Source organism: Choristoneura fumiferana, chromosome 29 (assembly GCF_025370935.1).
Source record: "Choristoneura fumiferana chromosome 29, NRCan_CFum_1, whole genome shotgun sequence".
NCBI classification, from domain to species: domain Eukaryota; kingdom Metazoa; phylum Arthropoda; class Insecta; order Lepidoptera; family Tortricidae; genus Choristoneura; species Choristoneura fumiferana.
In genome coordinates, this window is record NC_133500.1 from 9,282,066 (window position 1) to 9,300,155 (window position 18,090).

At 39.1% G+C, this 18,090-nt stretch overlaps 1 protein-coding gene across 1 annotated transcript in view; it reads left to right on the forward strand.

Moving 5' to 3' along the window:
- Positions 1-18,090, forward strand: part of LOC141444268 (uncharacterized) — a 119,012-nt gene that overhangs the window by 34,357 nt on the left and 66,565 nt on the right. Inside the window, exon 2 of the mRNA XM_074109759.1 lies at positions 8,786-8,957. Within this exon, the coding sequence (XP_073965860.1) occupies positions 8,884-8,957 (74 nt within the window). The 5' untranslated portion in view covers positions 8,786-8,883. The remainder of the gene's footprint in view (positions 1-8,785; positions 8,958-18,090) is intronic.

Below are 18,090 nucleotides of genomic sequence, written 5' to 3' on the forward strand. Positions count from 1 at the left end.
GATTAATTTTTCCAACTGTTTCACATGGACGAACGATTTTTTCTGAAATTGTAAACTATTTAGGGTATATTTCAGGGCTATCTTGTAAAACCCTATCTATAGGTTAGGTTAGGTTAGGTAGTTTATAAAAAATCCGAAGCGCTTACAGTTTAAAAAAAAAATGTGCGTCATATAAAACAGAAAATATTCTCGGTGAAAAATTACAGAACCTCAAATGGTTTCCCTCAAATGATCAGTCTACAAATACTAATACTACAAACTACTACTTACTTTTTATTCCGATATTCTTACGGGATCGGGATAAAACTGGAATTGCAACCGCTAAGATAAATAAGCAATTTTGCAATTTATTTTTTAATATGACCATTATAAATATTCTATGTAATTTTTGAGAATGCCTACTAGAATTATGGTAAATCCCGGAATTACAATTCAACTGCTACATCTAATTAGTTACGCGTGCGAAGCCACGGATAAAGTCTAGTTAGTCTAGTATTACAATATTAAAACTAAAACTAATTTCGACGTAACTCATAAACAGATAACATCAACATCCTGACCTGACTGATAATCAAAAAACAATCTAATCCTACGCATTCTAAAATTCGGCCATACAATTAGTGCACTGACCTCAATATGTGTGCCTGTCTCTACCTACAACACTCATAAACGTAGGTGATGTTGATGTAACATTGACCCACAATGCCCACGATTGTTCTAAGGTCAAACTATGATATAGATAATTAATTTGTAAGAATAATCATGTAATTAGGAAATACATGAACTGTACGAAATAGGATCTTTAGCAGAATAGTAAGTTCGTGAGTTCAAATACAAAGAGAACGCAGATCGTGATTTACGAGATAATCATAATGGTAACCGTAATTATAACATTGTTTTTTTTTATTCGACTGGATGGCAAACGAGCAAGTGGGCCTCCTGATGGTAAGAGATCACCACCCCATAAACATCTGCAACACCAGAGGTATTGCAGATGCGTTGCCAACCTAGAGGCCTAAGATGGAATACCTCAGAATGTATACTTAGGTACTTATTTGTAAATTATATTCAAAATCAAAATGTTTATTCTGTAAATAGGCTGCAAAGAGCTCTTTTATATGTCACTTTTTATACTACCAGCGCTTTCGGACCATCATTGCCAAGAAGAACTGAAAGTTTTTTTTCTATACAAAGATGTATGTAAGTACCAAAATTTTTTTTTCAACGTATGATGACCAAAAGGCCCAAAGGAAGATCAGCGCCGTCCGCAAGACTGGTAGTTTTGTTTCTTTCAAATTTCGTCCAAATCGGTCCAACTGTTTTATCGAGAAACAGTAAGAAACACACACAAATTAATAAACGTTCGTATTTATAAACGGTTCTTAGTCTAAAGTACAACACAAGATCATATAGACAAACGGGTAAACCTCAATCCAAACATGAAACTTACTATGTTGGAACCCCGCGCAATCGGCGCGACTAAATGGTAAAACCGCTAAACTCTGAATTACCGCAAGATATTGTCGTTCATATCACGTAACCGCCCCAAGTCATGGGTGGAAGCGAGTCTTTATCGTAAATATAAAAACAGGAGCGTCGCAGGGAAAGTAAGTACTGATAAATAAAACGTGCAAGTGCCAGTCGGATTCGCGCACCGAGAGTTCCGTACAAATTTGTAAGCATGTCATTATAACTATATTGACGACCAGATGGCCTAGTGGTTGGAGAACCTGACTGAGCTTGAGGTCCCGGGTTCGATTTCCGTGTCGGGGCAGACATTTGTATGAAAAATACAAATGTTTGTTCTCGGGTCTTGGGAGCTTAATACGTATTTAAGTATGTATCTATCTATATAATTATATTTATCCGTTGCTTAGTACCCATAACACAAGCTTTGCTTTGTCCCGTGATATTTATTTATATGCTATAAACAGCTGTATCTGTGAAAAAATGCACCCTGCTTATATAAGCAAAATTACGCGGGCTTATTTTCAATTGGTTGGTTAAGTAGGGCCCCCCTTAATTTAATTGCTAAAAGCCTAAAATTCATTCCTAAAATCCATTCTTAACAAAGCCTTGCCTGCAAGGAAAATGTACGCAGTGTAGGGTCATTTTATTAAGGTTAATTTATAGTTAGAATACATTTCTACTACATTATATTATGTAATCGCTGTCGCCTTTGCCCTGCGCACGCATCGCGTTCTCCAGCAGAACTGTCACAGGCGTCAAAGCGAGGACAGCCGACTGTTTACATTTTAAAACGTATTTAAATTACAGATAAGCTATACCCATTGTTTGTATATATATGGTGTTGTCTCGGTTTCACTTTGTTTTGTCTGCTTTCGCAACAGTGGCCATATTTGCTAGGCAAAAAAATATTGTCCACTATCTAATTTTCGGTGTTGGTTCACAAAATTTTAGTAGAACGCCGGGCCATTCCCACCGAGACGCAACCAATACGATATTAAATTGGATATGATATGAACTAAAAGAATTACCTTGCTCACCCGCGACCTTACGATAGCTAAGCTTATGCAAAATATGCCAAAATATGCTTGACAGTAAATAAATAAAAACCAAGGTAGTTTTGAAGGACGGTTAAAAAAATTATTAATAATTTGTGGGTAGTTTTGTTTTGTTTCATAAAACGTATGTGGGTACTTGGGGAGTTACAGTGACAAGTTAAAACGGTGGTTGTGGTTCGTTAGTCTAACAACTGGTAGCATGGTGTACGATTGTGTCACTCTGAAGATGAGCTCTGGTTGAGTTCGAAACGCGTCAGTGTAGTGTGGTGATGTTGATAGATTGGTTTGTGTGATTTGTGTGTGTTCTTACAGTGTGGAGGTGGAGGAACTGCATGAACACGCATATTTTGCATAAGCTTAGCTATCGTAAGGTCGCGGGTGAGCAAGGAAATTCTTTTAGTTCATTGATATGGACCTCCGCAAACTAACGCCTGATTCAATAAATTATTTGGATATGATATACCTATTCCTGGATAAAAAAATGCATTTTTTAGTTCTTCAGTTAGATAGAATATAAGAAAATATTGGATACGCATTTTTTCTTTAAACATAACATGACAAAGATGAAGCATGTCGAAGTTCCATAGTGGGGGTGCTAAAAAGTATCACACGGCATGACGTGACGCTGAACTTTATCTGGCTATAACTTCATTGACAAAAGAAAAAAAAATCGAGTCGATTCCAATATTGTCTCGTGACCAACTCAAAAAGTCGACCTGTACCCTTAGTGTAAGTTTTCTGTTACAAAATACGTCTCGATCGCGTTCGCGTTAAAATATCAATTTGTATAGAAACACGAACATCGCAAACGTTCCGCTAGAGGCGCTGTTCGTGTTTGCATACAAATTGAGATTTTAACGCGAACGCGATCGAGACGTACTTTGTAACCGAAAACTTACACTAAGGGCACTGGAAAACCTACGCCGATGGCGGGATGAACAGAGGTCGTATTGTCTAAAGCAGTGTTCTTCAACCTGTGTCGCCAAGCCCCTATTAGTTGCTGGGAAAACTGCTCCAGTGAAAAAAACAATATATTTAAAAATAAATGCTAACTAGTAATGCTCAGCGGCACAAATTTTGACCCACTCTACATACAAAATTCCTATCACTGCTTACATTTGAGGGCCAGATTTTTTGCCGGTCAGTATATTTGTTACAAAAACTCCTGACATTGTCACTTCAAAGCCCAATATCTCAAAAACGGCTGAACCGATTTTGATAAAACATATCTAAGAACCATCGCTAAAAACCCTGCTTTCAAATAAAAAAAATCGCATTAAAATCGGTTCACCTGTTTAAGAGCTAATGCCCCAGACAGACACACAGACACTCATAGCGGGCGAATTTATAACATCCCTCTTTTTGCGTCGGGGGTTTAAAATAAAATACATGAAAAAAAAGCAACGGGTAGGGTCGAAATATTTCTTCATACCAAAGGGGTCGGTCATGACAAAGGTTGAAAAACACTGGTCTAAAGTTTCTGACGGACGCGATCGCAATCAAATGACAGTTTTTGTATGCGTAATCTGTCATTTGATTGCGATCGCGAGCGTCCGAAACGATAGGCAATACAGCCTCCGGACTTCTCTCTCTTCTTTTCTTTTCTCTTTTCTTCTTCTTTCTTTTCTTTCCTCTTCTTGAAGGATTAGCCCGTAAGCAATAGACAGAGAGCAGTTTAAAATCGGGGGCCTTTGCTCGGCAGTGACAGAATATGCTAACAATAATAATATAGAATTATATTCAGATGTTGTCAAACACCTAATTGTGTACCTCTAGATCCATTATTGAGATCATCCTACTCAGACCCAGTACTATTTCTAAGCATAATCGTACTATTGTTATCACATGAGGTAATAGCTTGTTTATAAAACAATGGTTTTTGACTATCGAATGATTACACAATTTTACTATACTATACCGTATTTTAAACAATATTTATTTTACTTTGGTTGTGAACAGTCCTCTAGCTAGAGATATGGCAGGTAGTAATGCCATGAACAAGATAGGTTTTGTAACTATAAGGAAAATGTGAGACTTATAACTGGTTTTCACCCGTCGTTTCACTGGCATTTGAATTTAAATTCCGGGATTTAATTTGTCAACGTTGCATAAGAACACACGCACACGCGCGCGCGCAAACACTCGAAAACTTTCGCATTTGCAGCTGCTGGATAGAATTTCGGGGATTTTATATTAAATTCCATGGAAATTCCCAATTATGGCGCTGGTTTCATTAACATTTGAGGTATTCCATCTTAGGCCTCTAGGTTGGCAAAGCATCTGCAATACCTCTGATGTTGCAGATGTTTGTGGGCGGTGGTGATCTCTTACCATCAGGAGACCCAATTGCTCGTTTGCCATCCAGTCGGATTAATATATATATATATAAGACAGCCGCGCCAATTTCATGTCTCTAATCCTAGTGCTTGAGATATAGAGGTTTTGTGCCGATCCTGTCGAAATACCGGGATAAAAGCTAGAAACACTGACGCCGGAGGCGGGGCGGGGAGGCGGCGCCGGTTGTAATATTCGAGCTAACGTGAAAGAGGGCACACCACACATGATACCGCGCCACGCTTATTTCCCGCGCGGTATTCTGTGTGCCCTCTTTTATGTTAGCTTGAATATTACAACCGGTACCGCCTTCACGCCGCGCCGCACTGCCCCGCCACCGCTCTCTTGTGTGTTCAAGCTATAAACTAGCTTATTTGTTACTCCAGACGACCAGCTATCTACATACCAAAACTGTTCAGCCGTTTTGGCGTAAAGGAGTAACAAACGATCATACAACTTTCGCATTTATGCCCCAGCTGTATTTTTCTATTGTTTTCTCTGTATCGTTGCAATGGAAATTGAAAAATTATGGAAATTTAGCATCAAATAAGTTTCTAAGACCCATTCGCCTAATTGTATAAACAACTCTAATGCATGGTTATATTTAGAATCTGTTATTAAGCTCAGCATAGCACTAACTATCTCTGTTGCATAATTTATGAGTGTAGCCAAGGCCGTTTAATCAAAACAATTTGCAAATGTAACTATCTAAATACGTATATTTTGATTTGCTAAATGTTGCGGCTAAGAGCGGTTTCGCACTGCAACGGTCTGAATCAGTTAAAATACGGTCCGGAGTTGTCGTAGAACTGTTTTTATTAACCCCCGACGCAAAAAGAGGGGTGTTATAAGTTTGACCGCTATGTGTGTCTGTGTGTCAGTCTGTAGCACCGTAGCTCTTAAACGGGTCGACCGATTTGAATGTGGTTTTTTTATTTGAATGAAAGCAGGTTTTCTAGCGATGGGTCTTAGACAGGTTTTATCAAAATCGGTTCAGCCGTTTTTGAGATATTGAACTTTGAAGTAACAAAGTCGGGGGTTTTTGGTGAAATCGGATGACAGAAATCGGATCTACTGTATAAAGTAATGTACAAATAGTTCTACAACTGCTTACAAACTTTGCTTATTTTGGGAATTGAGACTAGACTAGGCCAATTGGTGTTAACTAATTTTCCTGTGATAATATTTATATTTAAATAAACAAATAAAAATACCATTCATTGTTAAATGCACAAATTTGGCACATTCATATGTCCCACTGCTAGGCACAGGCCTCCACTCAGAACAAGAGGGCTTGGGCCATAATTCCCATGCGGGCCCAGTGCGGATTGGGAACTTCACACGCACCATTGAATTGCTTCGCAGGTTTGTGCAGGTTTCCTCACGATGTTTTCCTTCACCGCAAAGCTCGTGGTAAACTTCAAATGTAATTCCGCACATGAATTTCGAAAAACTCAGAGGTGCGAGCCGGGGTTTGAACCCACGACCCTCTGCTTGAGAGGCGATAGGTCAAACCACTAGGCCACCACGGCTTTCAAACCACTAGGCCACCACGACATTAGAGCGACGTAAAAAACACTTTTAACCTTCTTTTGCTAAATATGTATGTATATATGAGTTAAGAGCACTTTTTAGTCACGAACTTTAAAAAATATTATAAATTAAGAATATTTTGAACTTTTTTACTGCGCACGATTAATTATCTTGCTTGATTCTTGATTATTTTTTAAACAGTAAAAGTCAGGCCACTTGGTTCTTAGAGAAATTAACTTCATTTGGCCTGTTTGTTTAATGTTACCTTAAAGTTCACGGCAGTTAAAAATAAAACTACAGAATTGTGTCTTGGTATTAGTATTTATTATTTAACTGTGGAAATTACTCTATTAATTTTGTGTAAGTATAGTAGTAACATGCATTTATCAAGAAAATTGGGTCGGTGTAGCTGCTAAATGACCTGTAATTTGATTAGCATAGATAGGCCTCGCTCGTGTTTGATGTTATGCAACTATTTAGATCTAGTTCGGTAATGTTTCGTAAAAAACAGTTTTGGACCATCTTTGAGTTGTGTGGGGGATTTCGGGGACGAACAAACCAGTGGCGCAGCGTGGGTATCAGCCGTCCGGCGCGGAAGAAAAATTTGCCGTCCTCTTGTTAAGGTTTAAAAAAAACTAACATATCATTATTGTAGAAAGGGGATTCCCCGATTTCGTCACAGTGTAAGTAATATAAAACATGCTCATTCTAAACGGTCCGAATCGTACGTGCGGTGAATTTACGGAATATGTTATTATCTAGATATAGTTCAGCATTATAAATTATGGAATTTTGCCGCCCCCCAAAATTGCCGCCCGGGGCGGGCCGCCCCCTCCCGCTCCAACTACGCTACGTCACTGGAACAAATGATCTAGCTTGGTCTCTGGGATAACGCGTGTTGTCGAATTTTAGCCTGAGTAAAGCTCGTTCCCCCAGAACTTTAATCTAAATATGTATAAACGTAATATTGCATTGAAGAAATATCCGACGGCTGCACATATTTGGTTAATTCTTATTAAGAAAGATAGCTGTAGATTTAGGGGCTGTTTCACCATCCATTGATTAGCGTTAACTGGCGGTTAGGTGTGATGCCGTCTCTATTTATTTTGTTCGAATAGACGGAGACGGCATCACATAAACAGCCCCTTAGTCTTAATTTTCGTTATTAAGTACGCGTAATACACTCGTGCGAAGCTATTTACTATGATTATTATATATCCAGGGCATCTGAACTAGGGCAAATGAACCTGATATATTTCGTCCAGTAGTTGAACAAACCATACTCCTGGAAAGATTACGCGTTGAACATCAATCGATATCCCGCCGTGCCCCTACCAGTCGGTTTTTTTTTCAATGCTTTATTTCAACAACGTAATTGAAGGCTACGAAGTAATTTTTAGAAATTCCCATGGGAACATTTGTAAATTCCTGAATTTGTTTTCAATTTCCGGTTATGATACACATGCGAAGCCGCGGGTGCAGGCTAGTTCATAAACAGCTGTCTAACAGTAGCCATTTAAAAGCAAATTAAGAAAGATCCGCTCACCTACTTAAGCCGAACTTAGTCGTAGGTCGGCTAAGACAATAAGTTACAGTTATACAACCGTTATATAACCGTTTATAATAGTTATACGCTAAGCTGGCGATGATTTACTTCCTGCTCCTTATATGACTCCTTAATGACTTGAATTTAAAAGAGCTTTACGATTGAACCGGAATGACGTATTTGGGTTTCTATTCTGTATCCGTGAATTGATGGAGAAATGAGACTCATTTCTAAATGTAACATAATAGGATGTCCCGTAAGTAGTATGACAAGCTAAAAGGGTGACATAGGTGGGCAATTCATCTACCAAATATATAAAAATGACCTTAATAAATGTCTCACCGTTTTCGATAAATTTTCAATTAAGTAGAATTTTCCTGAATCCTGAATTTTCAGAAGGGGCAAAATTTTATAGAAATAAAGAAAATGTTTTTTTTTATTGGTTTTTGCATCTGATCGCACAACTTCAAGAATATTTTGCAAAAAAAATAAGTGCAAAATATTATCAATTCCGAATATCAGAACTCAAAATCTTAGCGTGAAATCGAAATTTCTCAAAAATGGTTGACTTATTAAGGTCATTTTTCTATATTTGGTTGGCTTGCCCTGCCCTTAAGTTTGTCACTACATACGGGACAAAAAAAACTTGTAGTATTAAATCATATGTATGTAGGTGAAAAACTTCAGTAAATGACCTGTTGTATGTAGTAGTTACGTGTCCGTATCTAAATAAATCCACGTCCCATATTCGAAAAATGACTAGTCCCATATTTAATTTTAAACATCCTACCACATACTCTTAATACAGATAAATTCTCATTCAAATCAAAACTAACCGTCTTTCCAGAATGGCCGCGATGACGTCACACGCTCCCATTGGCTGCGGCGCGACGTAACCGCTCCTGATTGGCGCAGCGAGCCGCCGGCGTCCCTTATTGGTGGACGATGTCGGGCCTGCAAGCGAGGGGCGAGGACGTCATCAATGGAGTCGATGTCAGGGAGCAGGGCAGTGCTTTAAGGTTAGTTCTTCAATTTCTTCATGGTGTAAATCTTTCTAGCTATCACGTACAAAGACGAATTTATCCCTTTACAGCAGGGCTACTACGAAACTCGAAACTCGAAATTCGTGTCGTGCGGTCACTCTGACACTTATACCATTTAATACGAGAGCGAGAGGGACGGTACGATACGAACTTCGAGTTTCGAGTTTCGTAGTAGCCCTGCAGAATCTCTATCAGACAATTCAGACAGCACGTATAATATAAAACTGTAACAGTTTTTAAGGCCTCAAATAGATAGATATGTTAATTTTTCCCCCTTTTTATTAAGTATATTATTTTGGCTGCAGCTGAAAATCATCGATGTGGTTCCGTACCTCAGCATAGTTGAGCAGACAGCCCTTTCGGCTATGAACGTTATTTTGTACCTTGTTGATGCTTTGTATAAATAAATTCTTTCTATCCGAGCTGCTATATTCTGTTTTAAGATTGGAAACTAGCAATCAAAGAAGGATGATGGCCGTTCGGGTCAAACATCATTACCCTCCCACGGCCATTACTACAGCGGAAGGACAAGTCACAACACGTTTGATCTAATTAGATTCAACAGCGGTGCTATCATCCGTTTCTTTTAACTATATTTGCTGGAATAGTAACGATGACAAAAGACGCCGTCAAAATGCTGTTTCTGAGCCAGAAGCAGATAGTAGATTATAAATGAGTACAAATAGGGTGAGGCCAAACGAACGTAATTTTTTGAGTTGTGATTCGCGTAGTTTCTGCTGCATATGGTTTTATGCCCGGTTCACATTATTTCAGTATAACCGTCCCAGTCAGTAGCATGACATTGGATTGTGACCCCGTAATGTATCGCTACTGGCACGATTTAACTGGAATACTCGTAATGTGAACCGGGCATTATACCAAAAGTTCAGTTTGTGCCACACGGCGCGGCAAAATGAGTAACAGGCAAAATAAACACACAGACAGACGAAAATATATATTTTTGCATGAAACCAAACTCACAACTCAAAAAACCTACGCGCGTTTGGCCTCACTCATAACATAAACGATTTCTGGACATTTCTTTCCATGTCTTGTGATGTTATACTTGATTTCTTGCTAAAACAGTACAAAACTTGACAGGCTAACAGACAACGGAGTATTCCTATATTAAAGAGTTTTGTTAAGAGTTAGTGTTTTTCGTTTTGAGGTACACAATCCTAGAAAGAACCCCTGATTCGCCCCAAACGAGTTGATTTTGAGAAACTGCCATCTAAACTTCAAAACTACTTTGAATTCGAAGTGGTGACAAATTTTCGGAAAGCAGTTGCTTTATTTGATCATGTGAAAGCAAGCGTCACCAAAGGACCTCTTATTGCATTTATTGCCGGGTATGAATTTACACATTTTCATGACATGACTTTCACTTAGTGCCATTGTCATACTCGGGTAGTTGATACCATAAAACGGTAATTCCAGGACGTGACGTGACTAAATGATAAAATACACCTTATTTTTAGTCTTGAAAACGTGCTTTATTTGAAATTAACAGCAAAATTTTAGTTTTAGCTATTAGTCGATTGAATTTGCAAAGAAACGACGTCACAGCCTTTTATTTTCACCCAGTGGCTGAAAGACATTTTGACAGGGTATAAAAAGTACATCTGTTAATTGGTGGTTTGGTGTCCCATCTCCCAATATTAATTTGAACGCACACGTCCGTTCCACCTGAAGGAGTCCCAACATCGTAGCGATTTTATAATTCTTTGCCCTCTATCCCAGTAATCCCATCGTACAGGAAGACATTTTTACAACATTAATCATAATCATCGCCGCCTGGCCAATGATCCAATCTACCGAAGACTGGGTTAACGGCGTCAATCTAAATTAGGCCTCCGCCATCTCGCCTGACGCCGGGTGTCTCCGATGATGGTGCGTTACGTAACGAGTGACTGTCATTTCCTCATTGGAAAGATTCGGCGTCAGTTTTCATGCCGGGATCGTTAAAAGCTTAAAGGTTATTATATTGTTCAGCGATTGCACAGTTTAACTCACTTCTGAGTAGTGACAACTAACTTGTTCCCGCGGTTTTGCCTCCTAGGAAATGTAAATGGTAGCCTAAATGTATATCCCGTAGGAATTCCTGAAATTGCTTTCTCATAAGTGTAACTCAAGATACTCAAGGTATGTAACTGATAAATTTAGTCTTAAAAAAATTAAGTCTCTTTCCTGCTGGGATAAAACTGACAAGAGTTTTATACAAACTTTCGTCCCCTATTTTATCCCCTTAAATAACAATTTCCTTTTCAAGTAATATTTGGGCCAAAATGTAATGTTTCTTGCCCCAGCGCTTTCAGTTTCAGATGTGCGTTGGTTGATCGATCAGTCAGTGAATTAGTCAGCCAGTTAGCGTCTTGCTTTTTAGAAAATTAGAAGCCTGCGGACCTTCCTTCGATTCCCTAACGATGTAATGGATGATGACATGACTGCTTCTACGTATTTTGGACAGCAAACAAATTCTCCAATTATGTCTTGTTAACAAATAACCTAATTTCGAAAGTGTCCCTAATTCCCCTCCAGTAAATCACAATTTATGCCCAATTACAATAACTCGAACAGCCATAAATTTAAAGTCATTAATTTATGAAGTGCCATGAGGAAGTCGTTTAGATGTTACGGACGTGGACACTATCTCGACGACAGTTGAGGTTCATTTTCATCCATACCTATTATGTCCTTCTGCTGGCTATTCTGCACGCAGAAAGTAAATGGCTAATTGCGCGCAGCAATGTGGGGCCTCTAAGTTGGTGTTGCAGATGATCTCTTACCATCAGGAGACCCACTTGCTCGTTTGCCATCCAGTCAAATAAAAAAAAAATATACTAAACAATGTAAGTTTAGACTCGGCATTAAGAAAAGTGCGCGTGCGATTACCATATGTGTGAGACAGACTAGAATTTAACAGTAAACCCGATTTGCGATCCGGTAAGCAGAGCGAGACGGCAAACTGTGGGCAAACAACAGTTGTTACTACGCAGTCCGCACTCAACTATTACTTTAATCACACTATATCTAATAGTATTGTGTGTGTATAATAATGATACATATATGTATGATAATGGTCTCCCAGCAATGACGTAAAGCCCGGTACAAGAAATACCCTGCAAATCGATGACATTGCGAGGCCGGGAGGCCGACATGTTTGTAATTAGTGGTAAATCAAGCGCCCTAAAGTAATGCAACTTGTAGGATTTTTCTTGCAGATTTAAACTGGGCTAAGGGCTGAATGCTGGCATCATAAGAAACAGCAATAAAACAAGTGGAGGGCAGGATAAATACGTCGGAAGACCGTTCTCCAAAGCCTGTTCTGATAAGGTCTCTGAGTGAATGGCGACTGTCGCTTGGCTATCGCAAACTGTATGACTGGTATCGTTTATTACGGTGCGCTCTGAGTTTCGTGTCACGAGGCATGCAGTTGTTGTGAAGGAGCTGGGCGGACGAGCGGTCGCGGTGGCCATGTTATAGCCAGAAATCCAAAATCAAAACCCAAAGCTTGCTCCAGTTATATGGTTGCGGTCTGAACGCGTCTGCTTGCTTTATGTTTTAATCTGATCAGAATTTCTATTCGGGAAATGATTTTCACGATTTCCAAAGTAAGATCGCAATCGCCACTAATTTTTCGCTCCGTTGCCCACCCTCCCTAAACAACGAGCGGTGAAACTTTTCAATCCGAATATTAACTTCAAGCATTCCAATCCTCAAAATAACAAAGTAGTCTTTACCCGTGGCTTCGCTCGCATGAACCAGTAGATCTGAGTCGAATTGAAATTCCAAGATTTTGCAAAATTCCCATGAGAATCCCCAAAAACTACAGAAGCTATTAAACCGATAGTATCTTCTTTAACCTTGACATTGGCAATATCATCAATAGCATAATTATATTGATTGAGCTAAATTAAAAAACCGGCCAAGAGCGTGTCGGACACGCCCAAAATAGGGTTCCGTAGCCATTAAGAAAAAAAATAGTAATATTTTTCTAAGGATTTCGTATTTTATACGGAATCTTCCAAGTTTAGGTATATTTTATACCTTAGGCTGCTATTTTAATTATAAACTACTAATAATTCTCAATCAAACTTAGCCGTTATAGTTTTCCTTGAAAGTTTGATATTATACTACCGTGAGACTCACTCATATTAAATGATATTATTCTGATTTTTTTCAAATTATTCCACCCACCGGTTTAGATTTTAATGAAAATTTGCACTTTAAACTTGAATATTTTGCAAAAAAATCACTGAATCGAATAATCGTCAAAGCAAACCCTAATGGTTTTAAAAGACCTATCCAACAACACCCCACACTTGGATGAGAAAAAAAAACATCCCCACTGTACGTCTATGGGAGGAACCCTTAAATGTTTTTTTTTTAATTTTTAACTGTACCATTTTGTCGGCATAGTTTACTTATATACCTATCCGTGCAAAATTACAGCTTTCTAGCATTGATAGTCTCTGAGCAAAGTCGCGGACGGACAGACAGACACACAGACAGAGACAGACAGACATGGCGAAACTATAAGGGTTCCGTTTTTGCCATTTTGGCTCGGGAACCCTAAAAATGGCATACATTGACAGAGAAGCTTCCGTCAGTGATTTGTGTTTTTTTTACCTCTTGCTTGCACAAATGACTTGCTATTATACGTAATTGTACAAGACTGACCTTGGTGATGATGACCGTTAAACGGCTTGCGCTTCTTTAATACGTAATAGCAAAAACAAAACAAAAGATCGTCCACACTGAAGCTGGAAATACGATGTCGCAACGTTAATGGAAATAAAAGGCCGTGTTGTCTACCGCGACGTTGGCGATCGCATCCACTATCTCTTGTACCATCAGCCAAATATGTGGTCTACCACCTTAAAGTTGATAATCGTTTGCATGTCATAAAACAATAATGCTAATAGACGTGTCTGTCAACATGAAAGTTCGACTTTAGTGACATATTCATTTGATAGGAATTTGTTTAAAAATTGATAGACCACTTATTTGGCTGATGGTACCATGTGACAGAAAGAAGTGGTGAAGACGATTGTAATCTCTATGTATATACTTGTTTTCTCTGTACTGTTTACTGTATTGGTGTGCAATAAAGAGTTATTGTATTGTATTGTATTGTGATTCCAAGAGGGTTAGACAATGAAGTCATGAGGTAGTAGCGGGCTGTTTCCACTCGACGACTTAGGCTGCGGCTCCAGTGTGGCGGAGACGAGCGGAGTGTAGCCTGTAGGGATCGACCAATCCCTACACGTCTGATGATAATGAGGCGGAGACGAGATTCAACTAATATGATTGGTCGATCCCTACACGTCTCCTCTCCGCTCCGCTCGTCTCCGCCTCAGTGGAGTCGCAGCCTAATTGCCCCTCAGCTGTGGCCACTATTGATGCCAAGCCTCCTGGAGGAAGCCTAGCAGACTCTTCACGTTTCCGATGACTTTCTGGAACGACCCCGGTGACTCGAGGTGAAGTGCCCTGCAGTTTGCCACAGTATAGGGACATTCTAGCAGGACTTGGGTGGCCGTACCTTGTGCATTCATGATCTGCACAAGGTACAAAAAATCCTACAGATCCGATTTGTCGTAAATTGTTACGCCACACACACGCTACAGATTATCGTAGCGATCTTCATTTCAGCTCCGATGGCGACCGACGACGCGATAGCGGTTGGTTTAATTAGCCCCAATCCATCCGTTCCGATTTGTCTATTAGAATTTTGACTTACAATTCGTTCGACGGTACCTACAGTTTTAAAAAATGGTACAAAACTTTACAGTTTTCACACACTTGATTCGATAAAACGGTCCCCGCGAACGGTGCAGTCTAATCGTTACGAATTTCGTAGCGTCTGCCCTATAACAGCTATAATAGATTGTATATGTTGCAACGTTTATGCAATAGTGCGTGGAGTTCCGTTTTTGACCCTATAGAATTCCATCCAACCTGATAGACAGACGGCCAACATAGTGATTCTATAAGGGTTTCGGTTCTGTTGACTGCGGTACGGAATCCCTATAGGTACAAAGTATAGTTAATATAAACTGATATTGTAATGTACGCGTATTGAACGTAATGAGCTCGATAAACAGATGGCCGGTTCGTAAGGTGAAGGTAGTTACTATAAACGTTACTATACAATTAACCTCAACCTTCCTTTGGATGTTAAAGCTAAAATAACCGTAGGTAATTATTCAATAACCTTGAAAATAACTTTGTAAAGGACTCTTAAGCTTCTGATAATAAAACTACTGCGATAAGTTTCTTGGGAGATGAAATTTGACGAAAAATATTTTGACCAGACGACAGTACACCCAACTCGCCACTCGTTCATCGGTTCCCCGCAACTGTCATGATGCCGTCAGTCCACCTAGCGGGAGGCCTGCGCTTCGTCTTCCGGTTCGTGGTCGCCACTCGAGGACTTTTCTCCTCCAAATGAGTTGGTAATGGTCACATTATCCTGATTAGGTCTTTAGAAGCGCCATGTATTTTAAGATTGGTTTTTTGGAATCTTTTTGTATTTTTTATTTCAATTCCAAATTTTTACTTTTACGGTCATCCCGTAAAACCTAAATTGAAAATACAAACTGAAATATAGATGCACAGAAAAAAACAGAAAAATAAGACCATCACTGCGAATCGAACCCAGGTCCTCGGTAATCCGTACCGCGTGCTATACCGCTACACCACTGATGGTCAATCACTGGTGGTGATGAGGACCTGGGTTCGATTCCCAGTGATGGTCTTATTGTTCAGTTTTTTCTGTGCATCTATATTTCAGTTTGTATTTTCAGCCATGTATTTTGATGATTGCCTTGCACAAACACACGGTAATTGCACAGAAGTCACCACTATAGTAGGAATAGATACTTATTTAGTATGGAGTGATCTCTCATTGCAACTGGTCTACTTTTGTAAGCGACAGATGTAGGTATGTTAGTGTTTACGTAACGCAACCTTGAAAAATGGTATTGTTGTACAGATACACACAGTTTCGGCCATTATAGTCATGCTATGACCATAAAGAAATGCTCGTTAGTTTTAGATGCCAAGGTTAGGTTAATCGAGGGCGAAGGGTCACGAACTTTATACTTACCTATCTTACGAAAATATAGTATAGTTTTAGAAACAATGTTCGGATTCTTAAACTACATGAGGTACCATTAGCCAAATAAGTGGCCTATCAATTTTTCAACCAGTTCGTATCGAATGAATACAAATAAATAAATAAACCACCAAAAACGGAAACGCACCAAAGCAACAGACATCTTGGTACGCATTGCACGATTGAAATGGAACTGGGCAGGGAATGTGGCACGCCGAGGGGATAACCGCTGGGCCCATAGAGTGCTGGTGTGGAGACCACGGACCACAAGGAGAAGTGTAGGCAGACCCCAGATGAGATGGTCTGATGATATAAAGAGCTACGCCGGACCGTACTGGCTTAGGAAGACGGATAATAGGACGGAGTGGAGGAGATTAGGAGAGGGCTACATCCAGCAGTGGATAGATAAAGCCTGAAAAAGAAGAGGGGAGAGAAATAAATAAACATCATGAGGCACTTGACACCAATTGACATAGTCGCAAACTAAGCAAAGCTTGTACTATGGATATTAGGCAACGGATAAACATACTTATATAGATAAATTCATACTTAAATACATATTAAACATCCAAGACCCGAGAACAAACATTCGAATACGAGTATGTCGCTAAAGTCGAACTTTCAAGTTGACAGATACGTCTTTTGGCATTTTTGTTTTATGACATGCAAACGATTATCAACTTTAGGGTGGTTGACCACATATTTGGCTGAGCGCACATACGAGTATGTAACTCGAACATGCTTTAATAAATTCGTAACAAAAATATACTGAGCGGCAATAAATCTGGCCCTCAAATGTATGCAATAATAGGTAATTTATACTATGTTGAGTGGGCCAAATTTTGGGCCGCTGAGTATATCTACATTTCTACAATCGTAGAAAAGCTTTTTTTCTATAAATAACTTACAAGTTATATAATATACTTGGATTAAGAACAGCATGTGACCTTGACCTTTAAAATAACCGGAAAAACTGCGTGTTGATACGTTGATATTGATAAATATTCATGATGATTGCGTTCATTGATTATTCTAATGTCTAGTAAACGAGTTTTATATAGATTCCATTGAGAACTTGCAGGAAACAGAAGACACATAAAATCTGTGATCGTAAAATATCTAACTAATATACAGAATTATCGTCATCTTTGATATCGTACAGAATGACCACTATGTTGATTGCATTTTAATGAGACACGTTACCTACAACGTAAGATCGGTTTTCTTTTCTTTTTTTCGAGCGAAATTAACATTCTGGTTTATATGTATGGAAAGTTTTTTTAAGTTTTTCACCTACATTAGTATGATGTGTGCGGTCATAGATAACGGAACAGGAGGTGTTATAGACCGTTGTGGAGTTTTTAACCCCCGACGCAAAAAGAGGGGTGTTATAAGTTTGACTGCTATGTGTGTCTGTATGTCTGTGCGTCTGTCTGTGGCACCGTAGCTCTTAAACGGGTGGACCGATTTGAATGCGGTTTTTTATTTTATAGTAGGTTTTCTAGCGATGGTTCTTAGACATGTTTTATCAAAATCGGTTCAGCCGTTTTTGAGATATTGAACTGTGAAGTGACAAAGTCGGGGCGTTTTCCAACTTTTTGTTGTGGAGCCGTGTTTGACTCGAGTGACTCGAGTGAATTTGTTAAATTGGTGTTCGAGTGAAAATAAATTTGACTCGAGTAACACTTGTAAGGAGTGTAACTAGTTTACTCATGATGAGTAACGTAGCTACAAATCAACGCACGCATTTATAAATTACTTATAAGAAAAACCATAGTACAGAACTATTCTTCTTATATTGTTTGACGTGATCAACCAACGTCTTCATAGGGTTTCTAGAAATAACCTTCTGTTGTACTTATTGGATTTTACGTAAACAAATCACATAGCGAACATGACAGGTAATTGCGAGACAGTTATTAGGTAGTAGGTAAATACATCCGTATGGAGTCTGTTCTCGACGTATGATGGGTGTTGCTAATCACAGTTCGT